At 36.7% G+C, this 20866-nt stretch overlaps 1 protein-coding gene and 1 long non-coding RNA gene across 2 annotated transcripts; both read right to left on the bottom strand.

Annotated features, from left to right (window-relative positions):
* Window positions 1–14080: 14080 nt before the first annotated feature.
* On the bottom strand, window positions 14081–16474 carry LOC115877714. Its single transcript, XR_004049393.1, has 2 exons — window positions 15937–16474; window positions 14081–14610 (listed from the first exon to the last, which is right to left on the bottom strand). It is a non-coding gene; the product is annotated as an uncharacterized LOC115877714 (long non-coding RNA).
* Window positions 16475–16994: 520 nt separating this feature from the next.
* On the bottom strand, window positions 16995–18686 carry LOC115877775. Its single transcript, XM_030894092.1, has one exon. It carries the CDS (start codon window positions 18684–18686, stop codon window positions 16995–16997), a length of 1692 nt encoding a protein of 563 aa, XP_030749952.1.
* Window positions 18687–20866: the final 2180 nt, after the last annotated feature.

Genomic DNA, 20866 nt, shown 5'->3' on the forward strand with positions numbered 1-20866 from the left:
TCTTTAATAAATAGTATACATATATGAATTGAATTGATAATTTAATATTATTTCAAAAATAAATAATCAATCCAATTACGCCAGTGTCATAAAGAGTTGAAAAACAAACGAAAGAACTGTATTTTTTTTTCTGGTCCCTTAAGTAATTTTCCGTCCAAATTATCGCCGGTAGTGCCAGTTACAATTCTTGTTTTTATGAAACGTAAATTGTGCATGTGGTTCGTTCAAAAGAACGAATCGTAGGAGTCGATTCAATATGAGAAATTGAATCGTGTGATTCGATTCACTAAAAAGAATCGTAATGCCCGTACATAGTAGTTGTTATACTTCAGAGCATGTAAGTATTATCGACTTTTACATAGGGTGTACCAATATTCCGTGAATATAGAAGCACTACTTTTTTTTGGATTCAAAATAAGTTCATTGGATACAATTTACCATTGGATACAATTTTGTTTTATTACATTATTTTAATATGAATTGAATTGTATGGATCTCATTTGTATCACAAACACCTACTAGTTGAATAAACAAAAGGCAAACAGGGGCTGATCCAGAATTTGGGAAAGGGGGGGGGCTAGACACAAAACTTTACTAAAAGTACATACTCCAGAGTCGTTTGTAATAAAATAAGTTAATAATATTGTATTACTTGGATGAAAAGCTTGAGGAAAATCATCACGTATCTATAGGATAGTTTCGACTCATTCTTTATATACCAGGAAACAGTGGCGGACATAGAGGAGGCCAATGGGGCGCAGGCCCCCTCTAATATCTATAAATTAGGTTAAATATTAGGCTTTTGGGTTAAAAATGGCGTCCTAAAAGGCATATTCTACATAACTTTTTATTTTGACCCCCCCGATAAATTTCTGTATCCGCCCCTGCCAGGAAATATTGTTTATTTTATTTAATACATAATTAAACATAAAGAAGACACTACCACAGAATACTTTCAATAATTTATTTTTTTTAATTATGGAAGAGCTTTAAATGTGTAGAAAATTTAACCTAAATGAGGCCATATATTAAAACTTATTGGGTTTACATTACGGATTATGCTACATTCTCTTCTACATAGATTATGACACGATGGAATTTTTGAACGGGAATTTTATGACAAATCTTCTCGACACACATATACGAAGTTGCATTTAACATCTACTATTACATTGGAAAAATATACCTGAAACACCTGTACAGCGTGAGTCAACTATACATAATTATTTTTTTTTGTATCTACAAACAATTGTGGTGAATATATGTTTTCTTTTTAGTATATTGCAATATACTAAATAAGTGTAGCTACCAAGTTTTTCTTACGGGCCCGGCAAAGGTGCATCGGGCATCTGTAGCTCCTATAATAAAAAAAATTTATAAATGGCAACCTACAGTATGTGTTAAGATGTATTTCAGGGAAATATTTTAACTTCTACAGGGTGGCTCAAAAAATGTGAATCGATAGGGATGATTTCTTTTAAATTGAACATCCTGTATATTATTCCTTTGTTAGATGGAGAATTTCCTACGGGCCCGCAGAAAAAAACTTTGAACCGTGGCAACTTCAATTTGCGGCAACTTTTTGATACGCACCCCTACGTCATGCACAGAATAAAAATAGCTTTAATTTGACATATGACATGATCATTTATCATACAATTTTATAAGCATAATGTAGTCTCCAAAATCGGGTATTATTGTTAGATATTAATTAAACATAATTGCGGGGCAGCTTTTTGAGAGGAATCCTGTTAAAAGTGAATTGTTCTATTATTCATAAATATACGTAAAATTATGTTTTGATTAAAAATAGGATGAACTTAATAATCCTGCAGTCGGATCCTGTACTATACAGCCCGCGTATTTAACTAAAAAGTGTTCAGTGTAAATTTCAATTAGAAATGGAACTTTTTCAGAACACTGGGCCACCCTGTACACAAAGGGAAATTCTTAACGAACTTCAGATTTTATCCTTAAGCATACTAGCCCACAAATCCATTTCATTACCGATTTTTCGGTAAAATGCCTCAAAGGTGAATTCGGACTCGTTGGCCACCTGCCGCTGTTAACCCTTCATCCGGAATGATCTAGTGGCAGCCACAGGTAAACACCTAAAATTGGGAGAAGGGTTTAAACGAAGAACGTCATTAGAATAGTATTCCGTTAGATAGGGGAAGCTCGTTTAAAACGAATAGATCATTTAAAGATTCTTGAAATATGTTATACATGAAAAAGGAAGTCTGAGGTATTCGCACTTGAAAAAACTGGTCTTATAACTGTTCTATAATATATGCCCTAAGAACGTTCTTGCAATGAGTTTAAAGAACAATTCAGTTCTTGAAAACAAAATAGTCTCATATGCTCCATTAATACAGTAATTTAGTGTCCTAGATATATCTATAAAACTTTAATAGGATATAAATGTTCTATTAGCTTAAATTTATAGAACAACTTTGTTAGCTGGGTTATACATGAAAAAAGGAAGTCTGAGGTATTCGCACTTGAAAAAAACCCAAATATTCTTTTTTGTAAACACCACTGCATTGAATACAAACGGAAATCAGCTTGCCAGTGGCTTGTAAAACAAATTTGCCTAACCTGACTACGAGATTTGTTCCGATTAACAAAAGTTACAAGAGCTCACAAGCATGTAACATTGTGAAAATAGCAAAAAACAAAACTGAAGACTTAATATAAAACACACATAAATACACTTAAATAAGGAAAACACTAAAATAACACTCGACAACAAAAAAATATAAAATGTATGTTTCGAAAATTATTGTTCAGTTTAAATAAATAGCTCGATAAATAGTCTTTCTAACAGTACTATATATATTATACTATACTACAGTAGTAGCAAGTAACTCAAAAGTCCACACTACATTACAATTACTGCAAACAATAAACATGCTCACTAAAAAGTGAGATATGCGAATCGGAAAAAAATCGGCCAAACTATAGTACCATTACTGCATATACTGCCATTACTCGCTGACGAGTATTTGACATGCTTCAGAAGATGGTTACACAAGACGCTTTCTTTCATGAGCTTTTTCGTGACTGAAAAGCTCGATACGTGATGGTATCCCTCTTATGCACACCGGACATTCAAAAATCTCATTGCTTTGTTGCCTCTTTACTTTTTGGCTGTTGCTGTTAACTGAGTTTGCAATTCTTCTCCGTTGCGTTCTATTGTGCGCTGCTTCTTCTCACTTATTCTGCATCTTTATTCTCTTTAAGTTTTCGTGGAAAGTATCCTTGTACCTTTTGAGTTATCATCCCGGTTTCCTCTTACCGTCTACAAGCTCACCGTAAAGCTGAGATTTTGGTAAGCGATTTTCTTGCTACCAGCCCATCTTAAGTGGGATTTTCTAATCATGACTACAACGCTCTCGCAGCTAGCTTTTTCGACCGATACGTTTGAGACATAGTGGAACCATTTTATTCTTAAGAGTTGTCTAAAGCCGGGACCCCTTTGGCCACACGCCACGCCACGCCACGCCACGCCACGCCACGCCACGCCACGCTATCCCACCTGGGCCCATGGGCCCAGTGTTGCGACATGGGAAAGAGTGTACACATGAGATCTGGGACAGACGAATCGCCCATCACACGTGTGATAGCGTGGGGTGGCGTGAGCTCTAGTGTGTACGCAACACATGTAATTAAATGGAAAAACATACGCACGGACCTTCATGACGTGGGATAGCATGGCGTGGCATGTGGCCTAATCGGGTCCCGGCTTAAGGTTTCTCTGTTGTAATTTGTTTAATGCGTTCATGTGTTGGCAGTACGGCACCCAGGTTTTGCTTTCATATAATATGGTGGGGATTATTATTGCTCGGTACACTGCAAGTTTCGTTTTTGTCCTTAAGTCATGATTGTAGAAAACCTTGTGTTTTAATTTCCAGAATACTCTTGAGGCGCCTGAATTTCAGAGTCGATATTGGCCTGTTCCGAAATCAAACTGCCGAGGTAATTGAATTCCGCTACATATTCTAATAGTTCTTCACCGATTTTCATAGCATTGTTGTGATTTTAACAAAAATACACTTAGATTCAGAAATTTCAAGGAATGCTGAGTTTAAATAAAAAATTTTTTGTAGAAATCAATTTTATTTTTTCCTGTCGTTACTTTTTAGAAAATCAAAAAACTAATTGCACATTCTTATAGCCACTTTATTAGGGCTATCTGATAGTATTTTTAGATTTTCAAATTAGCTGACAATTTGTGAAATTCAGATGTGCAATTATTTTTTTGATTTTCTAAAAAACTCAGCAGTCCTTGAAATTTTTAAAACTTTTTTGATGGCATCTTGGTGAACATTCCAAGGCGCAACTTTGCCCCAATTTAACCATCTTCGTATCTATTGCGGTTTCCGAGATACCAATGCTCGTACATCGAATTTGTAGTACCCTGTATATGTTACGGTTAAGGCCGATATTCGGTTAATATCGACATTACCCGGTTAATCTCGAGAATAACACACAACAAAACAACCAAAAATAAAACCAAACCCAAACATTAACCTGTTAATGTCGACATTAACCCGACATCGGACATTAACCGTAACATATACACTAAATAGATATTATATCATTGCTGTGAATAAATGTGTGGGTATCTACTATATGAAATGTATGAATAAAATGCGTAAAAATGATTATATGATTAATACAAAATTATCAATTATATATAATTATCAGTCTAAAGCAAAAAAAAATGATTTATGTATTTATTTTTTTACTTTTTTTAAACCTATTTCCTGCAAAAGAGTACATAAAACTGTATGTTTTCTCAATTATTTTACCAGAAATATTTAAAAAACGAATCTAACCCAATCAAGATTTCAAGGTATAATAATTATATTTTATAACTTTTTAATGGCATCCGTTCTATTAATATAGGGTTTTTTAACTTTTTAATAGAGACGTATTGGATGATGTGGAGCGTATGAAATGTTTCTTCTTAATATTATGGTTATATAAAAAACTAATAAATGCATAATTAAATATTAATCACTATATTTTGATGCCGTAATTTCTTTTCAGTATCTTAATGCTGGATTTTCCCACTAACAAGTAAATGAACTCTTTAATAGTCTAAATTAGATTGGTAATATTTTTTGGAAGCAAACCGCATATAGGTATTTAGTATTTATTATGTGGTTTTTCACTAATAAAACAAATTTAAAATAAACCCACTCTCTTTTTTGTCCAAATTCTGTTTACGTCATGGTTGTTGTATGATTCAGCTTATTCTTGTGCTTAATTTTCTATGAAACTTAACTTTTATATTTATTATATTTGTATATACCGGGTGCGTCTTAAATAAGTGCAAATATTTTTAGGGCTGTTAGATCTCGATAAAAGAAACATATTTTCCCTTTACCGTTTTTTCAAATAAGCCCAAAATAACCGAGTTATTTAAGTTTGAAAATTTCAAAAAAAAATGTTTTTTTTTTGAAAAAATGTTGAGAGCCACCGGATTTTTCTCCCTGTAATTTATTCCTCTAATTTTCCTCATACCTACAATACCACAAGGAGATGTATAGATCGGAAATTTTGAATTCCAGCCACATTATTACAGCAAAAACAATTTATTACACTCAAAACAGACGTTTTCTGTGTTCTTAAAACCGGTTAAAGGTGTGTGTTTTATTCTAGTTAGTTATTTATTATGTGTGAATACTGAAATAGACAAATTAATCATAACGGCACAACTATAGTATTTCTGCACTTTATAGTACAGGGTATTTTGTTCACAAATTTCCTGAATTTTTCACCCCTTTTCAGCAATTTTTGCTTGTTAATAACATTTTCTCAGATTAATAATTAAAAATATAAATCATGTAGGAAGTGGCAATATTGCATCCTTTTTAGTGACGTAACCATGATAATATCAGAATATCAAGAAAATTAGACCATGGGAAAATTTGCGGTGAAAAAGTTCTAAAAAGTTTTCGAAAAATACACAGAGAAATTTAAAAGAAAATGTACGATTTTTTGCGAAAAAAACTCATAGACGTGTTCCTGGGGTCGAAATATACCACCCCTGAAAATATTTGCACATATTTAAGACTCACCCTGTATGAGATGTGTGTACTTGTAGTGGCATAGATCAAACAATACAAAATAAATTATTTAAATTTAAACCAGCTTCGACTAAATTTTCAGATTGTAAGGTAGGTACATACATAATAATATTATTAATATAGTCTATCCAACGACAAGATCCTTGACAGTGATAGATGTGTCTGTCATTTTAATTTCAAAGTAGTTTATTTTATTTTACAAAGGAATGGCACAATTGAAACGCAGAAAATTAATATATTTAAAATTTGAGTGACAAGTGATTACTTCAAAATATTGTGAAAAAAAACTGTATAAAATTGAAAAAATCTAATCGAGTTTATTATTCTGTTATTAAAAACAATTACAATATCTGTTAATAGAAAACAAGCAAGGGTGTATTTTAAAAAACACCACACACCATAAAAAGATATAAAAAAGATTTCCTGCTTTCAAGCCGCTTTCAAGCTCAATCAACTTCCTGCATTTATTGTTACATGTAGAATGTAGAATGTAGAATGTTTAGGAGGGGAGTTAGTCACCGCGACCTTAAAGATCTATTGTGTGTTCCCCTTTCTTGAGCTATAACCAGTTATAACTCATCATACAGTATCAAGGCTTTAACAAAAGCCAGTATCTGAGACGGCTCCATAGAGGCCAGCTCTCCATCCTTGACATCAGCCGTACCAAAGTTCATGGCACGAATGGTCGTCGTCTCGGCGCACTCAGTGATGAGGTGTTCTGGTGTTTCCCCATATTCCCCACAGAATCTGCATTCGCCGTTGTTTCTCAGCTTCAGCCTACTGATGTGTTCGTTGAGGAGACGTTCGTCTGAGGTGTTCGTTGAGTGTCCTGTGACGAACCCCGTGACAATCCGAAGATTGTTTTTACTTAAATCAAGGAAAACCTTTGATTTTTCTCGGTCGTAGGTTCTGAGGAACTTTTTCGAGTGTCTTAGACCGTTTTTATTACCCAATACTACAGTGAGGTGTTTCTCAAAGTTGTAAATTCTTGGTATGCCGTCCACTGGGAGTTGGAGAAGTGGAATTTTCTTTCTAAATTTCTTTTGAGCCCCTGACCTAAAAATTCTCCCAGTACTGTCTCCGTCTATGGCCATTCTAATCATTGTCGCATTGGCATAACTACCGACGACAATGTGCAGTGGTGTTAGGTCTAAAACGACCTCCATTGCTGCTGTTGGATATGTTCTCATGGCACCTGTGATACAGATACATGCCAGTCTCTGTACTTTGCACAGGTTTTGCCTTGCTGTACGTTGCTCTAGTTTTGTATACCAAGCAACTGCTCCATATGTAATCATGGGTCTTACTATCATGGTATACATTCAGCGCAAAATTTTTGGGGCGCAGCCCCATCTATTTCCCGCCAGTCTTCTGCATATCATGAGAGCCTTTGTGGATTTGCTGGTAATGTTCTTAATATGCCTGTTCCAGAGAAGTTTACTATCCAGTGTTATTCCTAGATATTTCACTTCCTGTGATGGCAGTATTTCCATTCCATCTAGATGGATTCTTTTGGTGAATGGCACTACCGCGGTTTTATCTGAGTTGATACTCAGCCCGACGGTCCTGCACCATCTCTCAGTGATGCGGAGTCCTCTTTGGATAATATCACACAGGGTGCCTTCATGTTTCCCCCGTGCAATTATGACTATGTCATCTGCATACCCTATGCGGTGTATTCCCGCTAGAGTTAATTCTTCCAGTAGTTCATCCACTACCAAGCTCCACAGTAGGGGGGAGGTCACTCCACCTTGTGGAGTTCCTTGCGTTGTATTAACAACCACAGTTTTGGTACCTATCTCAGCTTCTGCTGTTCGTGTTGAGAGCATTTCCCAAAACCAGCGGATTATCGTATTGTTCACCCCTCTTGTTTCAAGAGATCGCTTGACCACCTTGTGAGGTATATTGTCAAACGCCCCTGCAATGTCCAAGAAGGCACAAAGTGCTGTTTCTTTGCTATCCAGGCTTGTCTGTATTAGCTCAGTTAACTGGTACAGAGCAGTTTCTGTGAATCTGCCCGCTCTATATGCATGCTGACTATCGTGCAGTGGTTTAACCTTTAGTTGATTTACTCTAATATGGTTGTCCACTACTTTCTCCATCGTTTTTAATATGAACGATGTGAGACTAATAGGCCTAAATGATTTGGGGTTAGCCCAGTCAGTTTTGCCTATTTTGGGTATGAAGATTACTTTCGCTCTTCTCCAGATGGTTGGTATATATCCCATCGCTAAGCTGCTTCTTGTAATGTTTAACAGATGGTGTGTAGCTATTTGCTCACCCTTCTTTAGAAGGGCAGGAAAAATCCCATCTATTCCTGCTGTTTTATAAGGCTGAAAGGTGTCAATAGCCCATTTCAGTTTTTGTTCTGTTATTACTAGCTTGGCCGTCTCCCAGTCTTCCCTGCGAGGATTGTGGGGTTCGGTCGGAGCTACTTGCGTATCAATAGATATGCTACCTGGAAAGTGTGTATGAAGTAGGAGGTTAGCTCTCTCTTCATCTCCTTCCGTGTAGCTTCCGTCAGGTTTCTTAAGTGCCATGTTGGGGATGGGCCCACTCTTGGCCATAGCTTTGTGTAGCCTAGCTGCATAAGTAGTTGAAGTGATGTTTTCGCAAAAGGATCTGAAGTCAGACCGTTTTGCCCTTCTAATCTCCTTATTATACTCAGTTAATTTCTCGGTGTAGAGCTGCCATTCGCCGCTGTGTTTGGCTCTGTTGAAGAGTCGTCGGACCTCCGACCTAAGATTGGCCAGCTTCTTGTTCCACCAGGGCTTGTTGTTACTTTTTTGTATGCCCTTACTTGTGGAGCAACTAGATTCATATGCATCCAATATTGCACCACTGACTTCCCTTGCGTACCATTCTAGATACAGGTGGTTCCTAGCCCTACCTGCATCTATTTGGTCCAGGTTCTCTACGAGATTGGTATGGTATAGTTCCCAATCGGTTCTTCTTGGATTCCTTCGAGTTTCCGTTTGGAGTATGATTCCTCTTAATTTAAACTCGATGATTCTGTGATCTGATAGGGAAGGTTCCGTTGATACCCTCCAATCTTTTACGTAACTAGTTACACTAGCACTCCCTATTGTTAAATCTAATACTTCCGCCCGCGTTTTTGTCACAAACGTGGGAGTGTTCCCCATATTGAGAACTTTAAGATTGAATGCTAAGAGGAATTCTAGTAAACACTCATCTCTAGTGTTAGTATTAGTGCTTCTCCATACCTCATTGTGCGTATTGGAGTCACATCCCAATAGCAGAGGTAGTCACAGTTGGCTGCAGAATCGCGCGTGCTCCACTACTTCCGGAGGCGGTGTCTGCCCATCACCCGGAAAGTATGCAGAGGCAATCACGATATTTTTGCTATAATCCTCGATATTTAGTTGAACCATGATTGGAACAAGATCTCGGGTTGTAAATTCTGAAACACATGTGTAGTTAATGTTGTTTCTTATAAGAATACAAGCTCGGGGAAGTTCCTGCTTGTTAGCATATATTACACTGGAATTTTTTCCAGACAACCCCTTAATTTGTCCCTGATATACCCAGGGTTCCTGGGCTAGTACCATTGCATGTTGGTTTTTCTCAAAGAGTCTTGTGATTGTGGCAGAAGACCCTTTTGCATGGTGCAAGTTTATCTGGGATATCCCATGCATCATGTTTCTATCGAACCAAACTAAACGGTAGCTTGTGTCGCTTGTTGGGTCTAGAGGTAGACTCCCGACCCTTACTAAAGGAGGTGATAGCTTGTGTACCACTTGTGGAGGCTAGCCTCGCGCAGGTGTCGGCCGCCTCTCCTGTAGTTCCCTTTGGGGTTGGTCCCTTGGAACTTTCATTCATAATGTTCCCAGTGTTACTAGGGGGTTTCCCCACAGCTTCACCGGTGGTGTTATTATGATTGTCCGATCTCATAGTGTTCCGACGAGTCGCTAGGGATATTCGGTCCACTTCTACAGTCCGGTCCGGCGGTCCGTACTTGGTCCGGGCGGTTAAGCCAAGATCCCCCCACACCCTCTACCCGCGAGACTTGACCACAATCAGTAGAGGGTGCCTGGTATGACGGACAGGGGTAGCCCCGTCCGGCATCGTTATATGTCTTGGTGCAATTCCCTGGCCACGACACTACAGCTAGGGACAAGACGATGAGTGAGATGCTTCTTAGACCAAGCCAGGTGCTAGGGGGATTCCCTCCAGCACCTGAAAAGGAGCTTCCCCACCAACGACAAGGTCTTGCATCTCCTAGGGGAAGATTGTTACATTTATCAATATAATTATTTAATATGATTATTATTTACCTATCGCGTGCTGCTATTTTACAGATACTCTCGTTTTTGGTATCATATACAAGATAGAAGATAGTATACAAACTTTATTTGTGGTTAACACAACACTCTGGCGAACTGTCTCTGGGCACCGAAAATTAACTGTAAACTATGGTCTGGGTCAGCACTTAATTTCCCCTTTGAGTTTTCCTCCACTTAATTTTAAAAAACACGAAATACACACACAGTCCAAAATGCAAAATATTTATCATTTCTATTTGACATAATTTGACACAAAATTATAACCTATAATTTGGCAAGAGTTTGACAACTCTCACAAATTTTAGGTCGAGCTCATACGTATCGGCATCCGTTTGTCGCTCATCGTTCCGTTAAACCAATTATATTGAAATATGATCTATCATTTTTGAAATAAACCAATAAAACTGGCTAAAAACAACAAGAGATGACGCATGACGGATTTATATATAAACCCATCCATAGTTAACTTAAAAATATTAGAAACTTTATTTAGTTAAATAAATGGATTAATATGGACGTCATCTGCTTTTTTTCTGTCATAGTCTGTCGAAATCTTACCTGGAAAACAACTTCCATTTAAAGCGGCCCATACATTATCAAACAAATTGCGCAACTAAGCGATGCGCAATGTTCCGTGGCACAACTGCATCACCCATGGACTTAGTAAAATTTTGATCAAACTTTTTATTAAAAGTTGTGCATTGTTTGAGAAACAATAATGTCTTCAACTGTCATTGTGTCAATTATTATCGTATATACCCTAGATGATGTCAATGATACCAAAAAACGAAAAAGAAAAAAAAAAGAATTTGGATGAAAAAACTAAAATATTGCACAACGAGGCTGCGCAAACGCCTGTTGCACAAAAGAACTCAAACACTCTTGAAATTTATCAAACAATTGTGCAACGCATCAAACGTTACCATACATTGGCAACTCGTTGCGCAGCAGTCTGCGTTGCGCAATTTATTTGATAATGTATGGACCGCTTAAGTTACAAATTTTTCTCTTTGTTATTTACTAGATATTTCTAAATAATCTAATTCTTTTAAATCAGCAATAGTTCATTAAAAAAACAAGAGTACGTAATTAAAAAAAATATAGGCGGCTCGTAAGTTCTGGAGATATATATTGACCATATATGATAAATATGTGAATTAAACATTGTTTATTGTAATACACCGTGTCTATTATTATTTTTGCGCTGGACGCGTTTTACTATTTATGTTAGCATCCTCAACAGATGATTAAAACATGGTTAGCGAAACGCACGTCCAATGCAAAAGTAAAGTGTTTTGGTGCATTGTGGTGAATTAGTGTTTTATTTTGCTGTTGGAACACCAAAGGTTTTAATCCCCTACTGTAATATATTCTAAATTTATTTTTAATAGTAAAATTCCCTTGACATAAAGTGGTGCAATTGAATTAGCTCGAAAAATAAAATTTATTTTGTTCCAGAAATACCAGAAATAGAGACTAATCTTTAAACCAAGGGTTTTTAACATTTCATTCTAATATCTGATATAACATAATCAATATATAAATGTATTGATCATCACCTCCCTTACCCTATTTACCTATCTCCCCTAAAGGAAACGGTCCAGCCGTTCCTAAAATATAGGTCGATTTTTTTAATCGAACAGATACACGCAACATCTGCCCCAAAACGCCTACCTGTTGAGATAAGCGGGATGCAACACCCGTTAGAGCGTTTCAGATTAGATGACCTACATCTATTATTACACATTGCATTATTTCTCAAGGCTTGTTTGACAGGATTCTCTCTGAGCACGGGCTTTCTTGAATAGTATACCGTATGAAACCTTTTGGAATATCTATATGAATATAGCAACTAGCACAGCCTCTTATATTACGGTGCAACGTTTAAATGGTTCAGCTGTTAATTCCGGTATTCTTATTTATAGACAAATTTTTTTCTTTGATTTTGAATTTGGATGCTAAAAAAACATTACAATCGAATTACTATAACGATAATTAATAATTATTAATGTATATAAAGTTAAATAGATAAAAAGCGTTCAAAATATAATTCAGCAAACTTCCCCAATTTTCATTAAACACAATTATTGTAAATCCCTTCCATTTAACTGCTAGAGCAACTAGTTTTAAACATGCGCTGTATAATATGTTACATTTTTAAATACAGGGTCCGGCAATAGTGCGTCGGGAACACTAATAACGGACTAGAATAATAACTTGGGAATTTTGTTTAAGTGCAAACCTGAAGTATGTATTAGGATGTACGAGTATATCAAAAAAATATTTTAAGTTCTACAGGTGGCTCAAAAAAGCGTGAGTGGATCGAAATGATGTTTAAATCGAACACCGAGTCGAACACCCTGTATATTATTGCATTTTTGGCTTCCTTTCAACACTTTACACAATCCTAAGATATGAGTAAATATATTTCGATAATTTCAAAGATACTAAATACCTATATATTTTTCAGCCTTTACTAAAAAAATTATTACAAATACAAGAACTATCCTGAAATCACAACTAATACTAGGTATTTGCTGAGGATGGTTTATACTAACTTTCCTATAAATATGGTAATCTTAAATCATATAGGGCCTTCAAAATTCTACACCAAACTTTCTAAAATATAATTTTTCTTTGTTTTTTTTAATGGAACACCCTGTATATTGTTTTTTTTTATTATTCAGAACATTTCAAAATTTTTAACGGTTCCGCAGATATCCGCAGTATTATTTCATATGGCTCTTTCAACAGTAATATATATATAAAGAAAATCTGGGATTTAGTGGGGTTGCAGTCGGAAGGGTTTGACAAAGAATTAATACACTTTGTTAATTGTCAAGCTTTCGGAATTTATTTATTCCTTCCTCAGGACACTAAAATGGAAATACAAGTTATACAATTGCTGTTATAAAAGTTAACAATAAGACTTACTTAACGTGGTACAGAAAATACCTTCATAAAAACTACATTAAACATGGTTTGTGTTGATAACTCCACCGTGAAAGCATCGCTGACCAGTCAACCACAAGGACTCTTATAAGGCGGTTAAGCCGCCAAATATAAGTTAGAACATTAGAATAATTAAGAGATGTTAGAAATTTTTAAATTAAAGAATTTTTGGTCTCAATCCGAAGCGTGGAGGCGCAAAACAATTGACAGGCGACAACCGCGACATCCAAACGTCAAAAGTCAATTGTCAGAAGTCAAGTTAGTAAAAGTGATCTATGGATGTCGAACAAGGCTGTGGCATGTCCATCATTGTATTCATGTAAAAAACCAATGGTGTGGGTGGTCATGTAGAAAAGTGGAGTGATCAAGGCACAACACTAAAAAAACACTAAAAAACATTAATAAAACACCCTTACTCGTGCAACGAGAGCAAAAAACAATTAGGTGGTAAAAATACAATTACATTTACAATTCAGAAAATGTCACCAAATATCTGCAACCAGAAAAACACCGAGCGCAATCAGAAAAAGAATTTTCTTATAAGCAATTGAATAAACATTAGGATGTACTAAAAATTTTGAAAAAAGACAAGAGGTGCAATGCAAACACTTAGAAAAGGCCAAATGTGAAGAAGGTAATGAGGAAAATATGACAATAATGTTCACATTAATCAATGTGAAAAACTGTCAAAAAATCATTAAATTGTACAATTTTTTTTTTCCCTCCCAATTTTTTAAATTCACAGGAAATTCATGAACCAAACCTTTTCATAGTATTGGCAATACTTCCAAAATTACAAAATTACATAAGGTGTAAAAAACTACAGAAACACACTCCGCAAAAAAGGGGGGAACAAACAAAATCAGCAAATTAAGACAGTTGAGTGACAAGGTAAAGACAATGTGCGGCTTGGACAATCCAAGAAAAGGCAATGCACCAAACTGACAGTGCACTCCACGCAAATTGCTTATTATTAAAAAACATTTAATCAAAGGTAAAACCACCGTTGGTTCTGAAGGAACCAAGGGAGGGTAAAAAAAGAGACAAAAAACAAGTGCACACAGGCACCTGTTATGGTAATATGCACTGGAAACGTATTAGTGCATACACCTTGAAACAGTCCGAGAGGGACTGGGAAGGGGCGATTAGCAAATTACATAGCATCTATAAAAGATATGGTCAAAATTCCGTTGCGTACATAAACAACGAAATGAGACAAAAAATCTCCGGGTGGAAACCACCGTCCCACCCACCACCTACACAACAATTCATCACCACGCGATGGGTGAGAATTGTATGAGTGCTCGAAAGTCGACACACTGTTAGTGTAAAAATTCTAATAATTCGAATTTTCTTTGACTTAAAGGTTTTTAGTGGTTAACCAAAAACCCCAAGACAATTAGTAAGGCAAATGATAGTGTGAGGGGAACAGCGAACCAACCAAGAGACAAGGCTAGCTATTGCAATGCCAAACTGTGGGTGCACGCACCACGCACAGTACCTCAAATCCTGCGATAGGCTGAGGGTTTCTAAACAATTTAAGAGGAGCCTGAGCACTGATGGTGCAAAGCTCCCAAAAAAACAATTTATGGGAAAGTTTCCCGACAAGCATGACAAGAACCAAAGACGCAAGGGTCAGATCCCAAATGTGGAGAACATAAGAGATTAAAAACACAGGGAAAAACCGCAAAAGCGGAAAAATATTACATCAATAAAATTGTCAGAGTATTAAGAACATATTAGAAATTTAAAGGTATTAACATTGATATATCAAACAATGAAAAATTAACAAATACTGAAGAAAATTCTTATGCATACAATGAAGTGTGTACACAATGGAATCATTTAGTTAGAATTTAAATTAATTGTTAAGTAGTTAGGATAAAATGTAGGGAAAACAATGAAAGTGGAGGCTATAAGGTTGAATCTGAGCTTATTATATTATTGTTGTTATTTAATTTTAATATGTAAGAATAAATTGAACTCAAATCATCTATGTCTGTCATTCGGTTTAAAGTACGCGGACATTCATTTATAGCCACCATCTCCAAAAACTTCCTCCTAAAAGTGTTCTTCTCCACATACAAGATCTCACAATCGTCATAGGCTACTCTATGATCTTCATCAATAACATGTTCCGCCAGCGAGCATGACCTAATGGACCTCCTACAATCACTTTTGTGAGAAGTAATTCTACCCTTGAGGGACCTAGAAGTTTGGCCAACATAGAACGAATCACAGTCCGAGCATCTGAGTCTGTATACAACATTGATTTTTTGGTTTTTTTTCCAATGGTGTTTTTATTCTTGTATACAGGGTCTTCAGCTGGCCAGTGAGGCGTAGCGCAAACTTGATGTTTTCACCCTTAAAAACTTGAATCAATTTGGGAGTCAAGTCTTTTATGAATGGAAGACAACTAAAAATAATGTTAACCTCTTCGCGAGGAGGGGTACTTAACTCCTGATCCAGAGCGGGTATGGTGGTCGACCTATGATTTAAAATCTGATTTTTATTATATAAAATTTTCAAAAAATAAAATTTACAAAAAATCTCCGGGTGGAAACCACCGTCCCACTCACCACCTACACAACAACTCATCACCACGCGATGGGTGAGAATTGTATGAGTGCTCGAAAGTCGACACACTGTTAGTGTAAAAATTCTAATAATTCGAATTTTCTTTGACTTAAAGGTTTTTAGTGGTTAACCAAAAACCCCCAAGACAATTAGTAAGGCAAGTGATAGTGTGAGGGGAACAGCGAACCAACCAAGAGACAAGGCTAGCTTTGCAATGCCAAACTGTGGGTGCACGCACCACGCACAGTACCTGAAATCCTGCGATAGGCTGAGGGTTTCTAAACAATTTAAGAGGAGCCTTTTTGAACGAATTTAAGAGGAGCGAACCAATTTGGGAGTCAAGTCTTTTATGAATGGAAGACAACTAAAAATAATGTTAACCTCTTCGCGAGGAGTGGTACTTAACTCTTGATCCAGAGCGGGTATGGTGGTCGACCTATGATTTAAAATCTGATTTTTATTATATAAAATTTTATTAATTATAGAGGGGGGATATGAATTGTTCACAAGAATGGACCGTGTAGTGGACCGTGTTTATTTGATAATGTATGGACCGCTTAAGTTACAAATTTTTCTCTTTGTTATTTACTAGATATTTCTAAATAATCTAATTCTTTTAAATCAGCAATAGTTCATTAAAAAAACAAGAGTACGTAATTAAAAAAAATATAGGCGGCTCGTAAGTTCTGGAGATATATATTGACCATATATGATAAATATGTGAAATTAAACACTAATTTACCGCAATACACCAAAACACATTACTTTTGCGCTGGACGCGCGTTTTACTATTTATGTTAGCATCCTCAACAGATGATTAAAACATGGTTAGCGAAACGCACGTCCAATGCAAAAGTAAAGTGTTTTGGTGCATTGTGGTGAATTAGTGTTTTATTTTGCTGTTGGAACACCAAAGGTTTTAATCCCCTACTGTAATATATTCTAAATTTATTTTTAATAGTAAAATTGGAAATGGTAGTAAAAAATGGACCATGTGTTTCATTCGTGTAGGGTGGTCTGAATGGTAGTTAATGTATCTACCACTACTGGTAGGTTTTCTATATCATTTCGTGACTATTTTATTGTCAGGTCTCCTAATAAGCCTCATGTCAAGGAAAGGAATTGAATTATCAACCTCCCTTTCAATAGTGAATTTAAGACTGTCACTAAGATCGTTAAAAACGTCTAGAATGTGATCAGTCATGTCCATAGGAACCGACAATATAAGGTCGTCAACATACCTCTTAATAAACGGAATGTTATATGGGACCCGCTCAATGCCCTGGGCGAGGAGCCCGTCCAGAACATAGCTCGAAATTATGGGGGAAATGCTAGCTCCCATGGGTGTGCCATAAATTTGCTTATAAAATTTGTCATTAAAGACAAAGACTGTAGAATCAAAAACAAAATTTAAAATTTGTGTGAAAGAAGCCAAATCAAATGGTGTGTGGGGGGATATAGTATCCCATTTATCTTTTATGGTCTTCTGGGCTAGATCAAGAGGTAAGTTAGTAAAGAGCGAAACAACATCGAGGCTAACAAGAACGTAGTTCTGAGGCAATTGAAATTCATTAATAAATTCACAAAAAACAAACGAATCGTCAATGTAAAAAGGGTTAGATTTGTTGTATGCTTTAGTGAGTACAGTGGTGAGATATTTTTCTAATTTACTATTGAATGAATTGATTGAGGAGATAATTGGTCTAAGTGCAAGGGCAGGCTTGTGAATCTTAGGAAGTCCATAATATCTAGCTGCCGTAGAATTATAGGTTTTTAGACTTTTGGCCAATTCTTTATCAATAATTTCCAAGTTACTGAAATTCGAAATTAATTTGTTTGCTTTCACTTCCAGAGTGCTGGTGGGATCGCGTGGGAGTGGTTTGTAATACTTAGTATCATTGAGTAAACCATAGCTAAGGTTTAGGTAATCAGCCCTGTCCATGACAACAGTGACGTTACCCTTATCACTAAGGGTCACGATAAGTTCAGGGTGTTCAACTAAAAATTGTTTTGTTTCTTTTATTTGTTTACTTAAAATGTGTGTTTTTCTGCTGTCACCATGGAGAAAGTTGACTATTACATTTGTAAACCTGCCACGTACAATATCTTTCTTATTTTTATCAAAACCAGAAACTGCTAACTCCAGATCACTGAGCAATTCAGGAATTTTAATTGTATTTGCATTAGGAGAAATATTAAATTTTGGACCAAGAGCCAGCACCTTCACCACATTGTCAGGTATGACAGTGCTAGAAATATTCCTTAACCACTCGTCCCGCACCCTGATATCACTCTGAACCTTAGAAATGAGAACCCCATATTTATTAACGTTAATTGACTTTACCCTATTAAATTCAACCTGGAAAGTATGCTTTAATCTATTGTTGAACTCATTAACAATCTCACGAGGCAAAATATTAGTAATGTTGTTATAAATGGCGTCTATGCGTTTCTGGTAAAGATTCAAATCAGAAATGGTGATCTTAATTTCTAAATTTAAAATTTTCCTTCTCACCTTAATATCAAAAAGGGAGATATCACTACCAAGACGTCCTCCGTGGTGATCTAGTAGATTCCGGATGCTGCCAATGCTGTGGGTGATGTGGTTTGGGAAGACGCTGTTCTTCCGGCATTTCAGCAAAAAAATTCGTCTGTTCTTCAAAGAAGCCATCTTGTAGGTCAGGTTACTCCATTGTTTAAGTAGTTTCATAGCATGATTCCCATAATCTCGCTGGATGTTTTGGTAGAACCCCATGCCTGTAATAAGCAGAAAGTAGTCTCGACTGACTAGTGAGAAAGAAAATCTGGGATTTAGTGGGGTTGCAGTCGGAAGGTTTTGACAAAGAATTAATACACTTTGTTAATTGTCAAGCTTTCGGAATTTATTTATTCCTTCCTCAGGACACTAAAATGGAAATACAAGTTATACAATTGCTGTTATAAAAGTTAAGAATAAGACTTACGTGCGTTAAAAACTTGCCTTAAATAATTTGCTGTTGGTAATGAAAATTTGACTGAAAATACCAAGTGTGTGGTATCAAATTATTCGTAAAAAAATGCGTTTTCCAAACCAAACCAAGCCACCCTTGTTCCATTTGAAAAAATTGAGATATGATTAAAAATGCAATTTGGACATTTTCTAACTGGCCAGGATAAGACACTAAAAACATTAGAGAATCAAATCTATTTTTCCAAGGCTCCTTGATCAAGAATTAGGGTTTTTAACATAGCCATTGCACTCTAGATTGAAATTTAAAATACTATTTTTTATTAAGCGAGAATGTCAAAAGTTGACATATGATATGTCATTCTATTTAGAATGTCATTTTCTATCGAATAAAGTAAAAAATATCGAGGGTGCCATTTAAAAATCAAAAGTTGTAGTAATTTCCGTTGAAACAAGAAGTGACCAAAAACAATTGAATACGTCAATCAATCCTAATATATGTCATATACTCTCTTCTTCTTAGCACGCCGTCTCCCTTCGGAGGTTGGCGATCCAATTGGCAATTGTGACTCGGGAGATGGCATCCCTGAAAATTTGGACTGATGTTCGATCAAGCCATCGACGCAGGTCTTTAAGCCAGGAGTTCTGTCTTCTTCCGACTGACCTCTTTCCTTCGATTTTCCCCTCAATAATAAGACGTAGCATTTCGTATTTATCTCCTCTCATGATATGCCCAATATATAGGATTTTTCTTTCCTTGATAGTCGTAAGGAGTTCTTTGCCCTTCTGCATAGCTCTGAGTACTTCAGTGTTGGTTTTTCTATCCACCCAGGATATTCGTAGTATTCTCCTGTACAAATACATCTCAAAAGCCTCGATGCGGGCTTCTATGAGCGGACTGAGAGTCCAGCTCTCACAGCCATAGAGGAGAATTGGGAATATATAACATCGAAGTATTCGCAGTCGGAGTTGTAGGTCGAGGTCCCGCCTGATGAAAAGGTTCCTCATACTGAAAAAAGCACTCCTAGCTTGTTCAATCCGTGACAGGATCTCCTTTTTCGGATCACACCCTTCATTTACCAGTGCACCCAGATATCTAAAGGATGACACTTGTTCAATCATGTTATTGTTTATTTGAAGAGTGGTGTTTTTGAGTAAACCATAAGTTTCGTCTTTGCACTGTTCATAAGCAACCCATAACGTGCGCTATGTTCCACGACACTGTCCAATAACTGTTGGAGTTCAGGTAAGCTGCTAGCAATGATGACAGTATCGTCGGCGTATCTGATGTTATTAATTATGGTTCCATTGATTTTGACTCCACCGTGCTAATCTTTAAGGGCTTCCGTGAAGATCACCTCCGAATATAAATTGAAGAGCAGGGGTATATGCAACCCTGTCGGACGCCTTTCCCTATAACCATTTCTTCCGACAGGCGGTCCTCCACCCTTACTTGGGCCGTTTGATGCAATTAGAGCTCGGTTACAATTCTCAGATCCCCCTCGTCCACACCCGTGGCTCTCAGGATCTCAGCCATTTTCTGGTGTTGCACGCAGTCAAAAGCCTTACGGAAGTCTATGAAGCAGGCATATATATTTATGTTCATGTCCCGTGCCCTCTGTGTAAGTATGTTAAGCGAAACCAGTGCTTCACGGGTCCCCACGCCATTCCTGAAGCCAAACTGTGTGATCTATCTGCTGTTCGCATTTCCTGTATATACGCGTGTGTATGATTCGTAGAAAAATCTTTAGCACATGAGACATTAAGCTTATCATTCGATAGTCGTCACACCGGGATGCGTGGGCCTTCTTAGGCAGGGTAACAAAAGTTGACTTGAGCCAATCTGATGGTATTTTTGGGATTTGGCCTATTATCACGAAAGAGGTTTTCCACATAATCCTTCCAGTGTTTCAGCTTTCCCTCAGGGCCCACGAGGATTTGATTTTGGGTGTCGCGCAGTAGTCCGCTGTGCCTTTTTTGATGTTTGT

This window comes from Sitophilus oryzae, unplaced genomic scaffold (genome assembly GCF_002938485.1).
Source record: "Sitophilus oryzae breed Bouriz unplaced genomic scaffold, Soryzae_2.0 scaffold_1062_pilon_pilon, whole genome shotgun sequence".
Taxonomy (NCBI): domain Eukaryota; kingdom Metazoa; phylum Arthropoda; class Insecta; order Coleoptera; family Curculionidae; genus Sitophilus; species Sitophilus oryzae.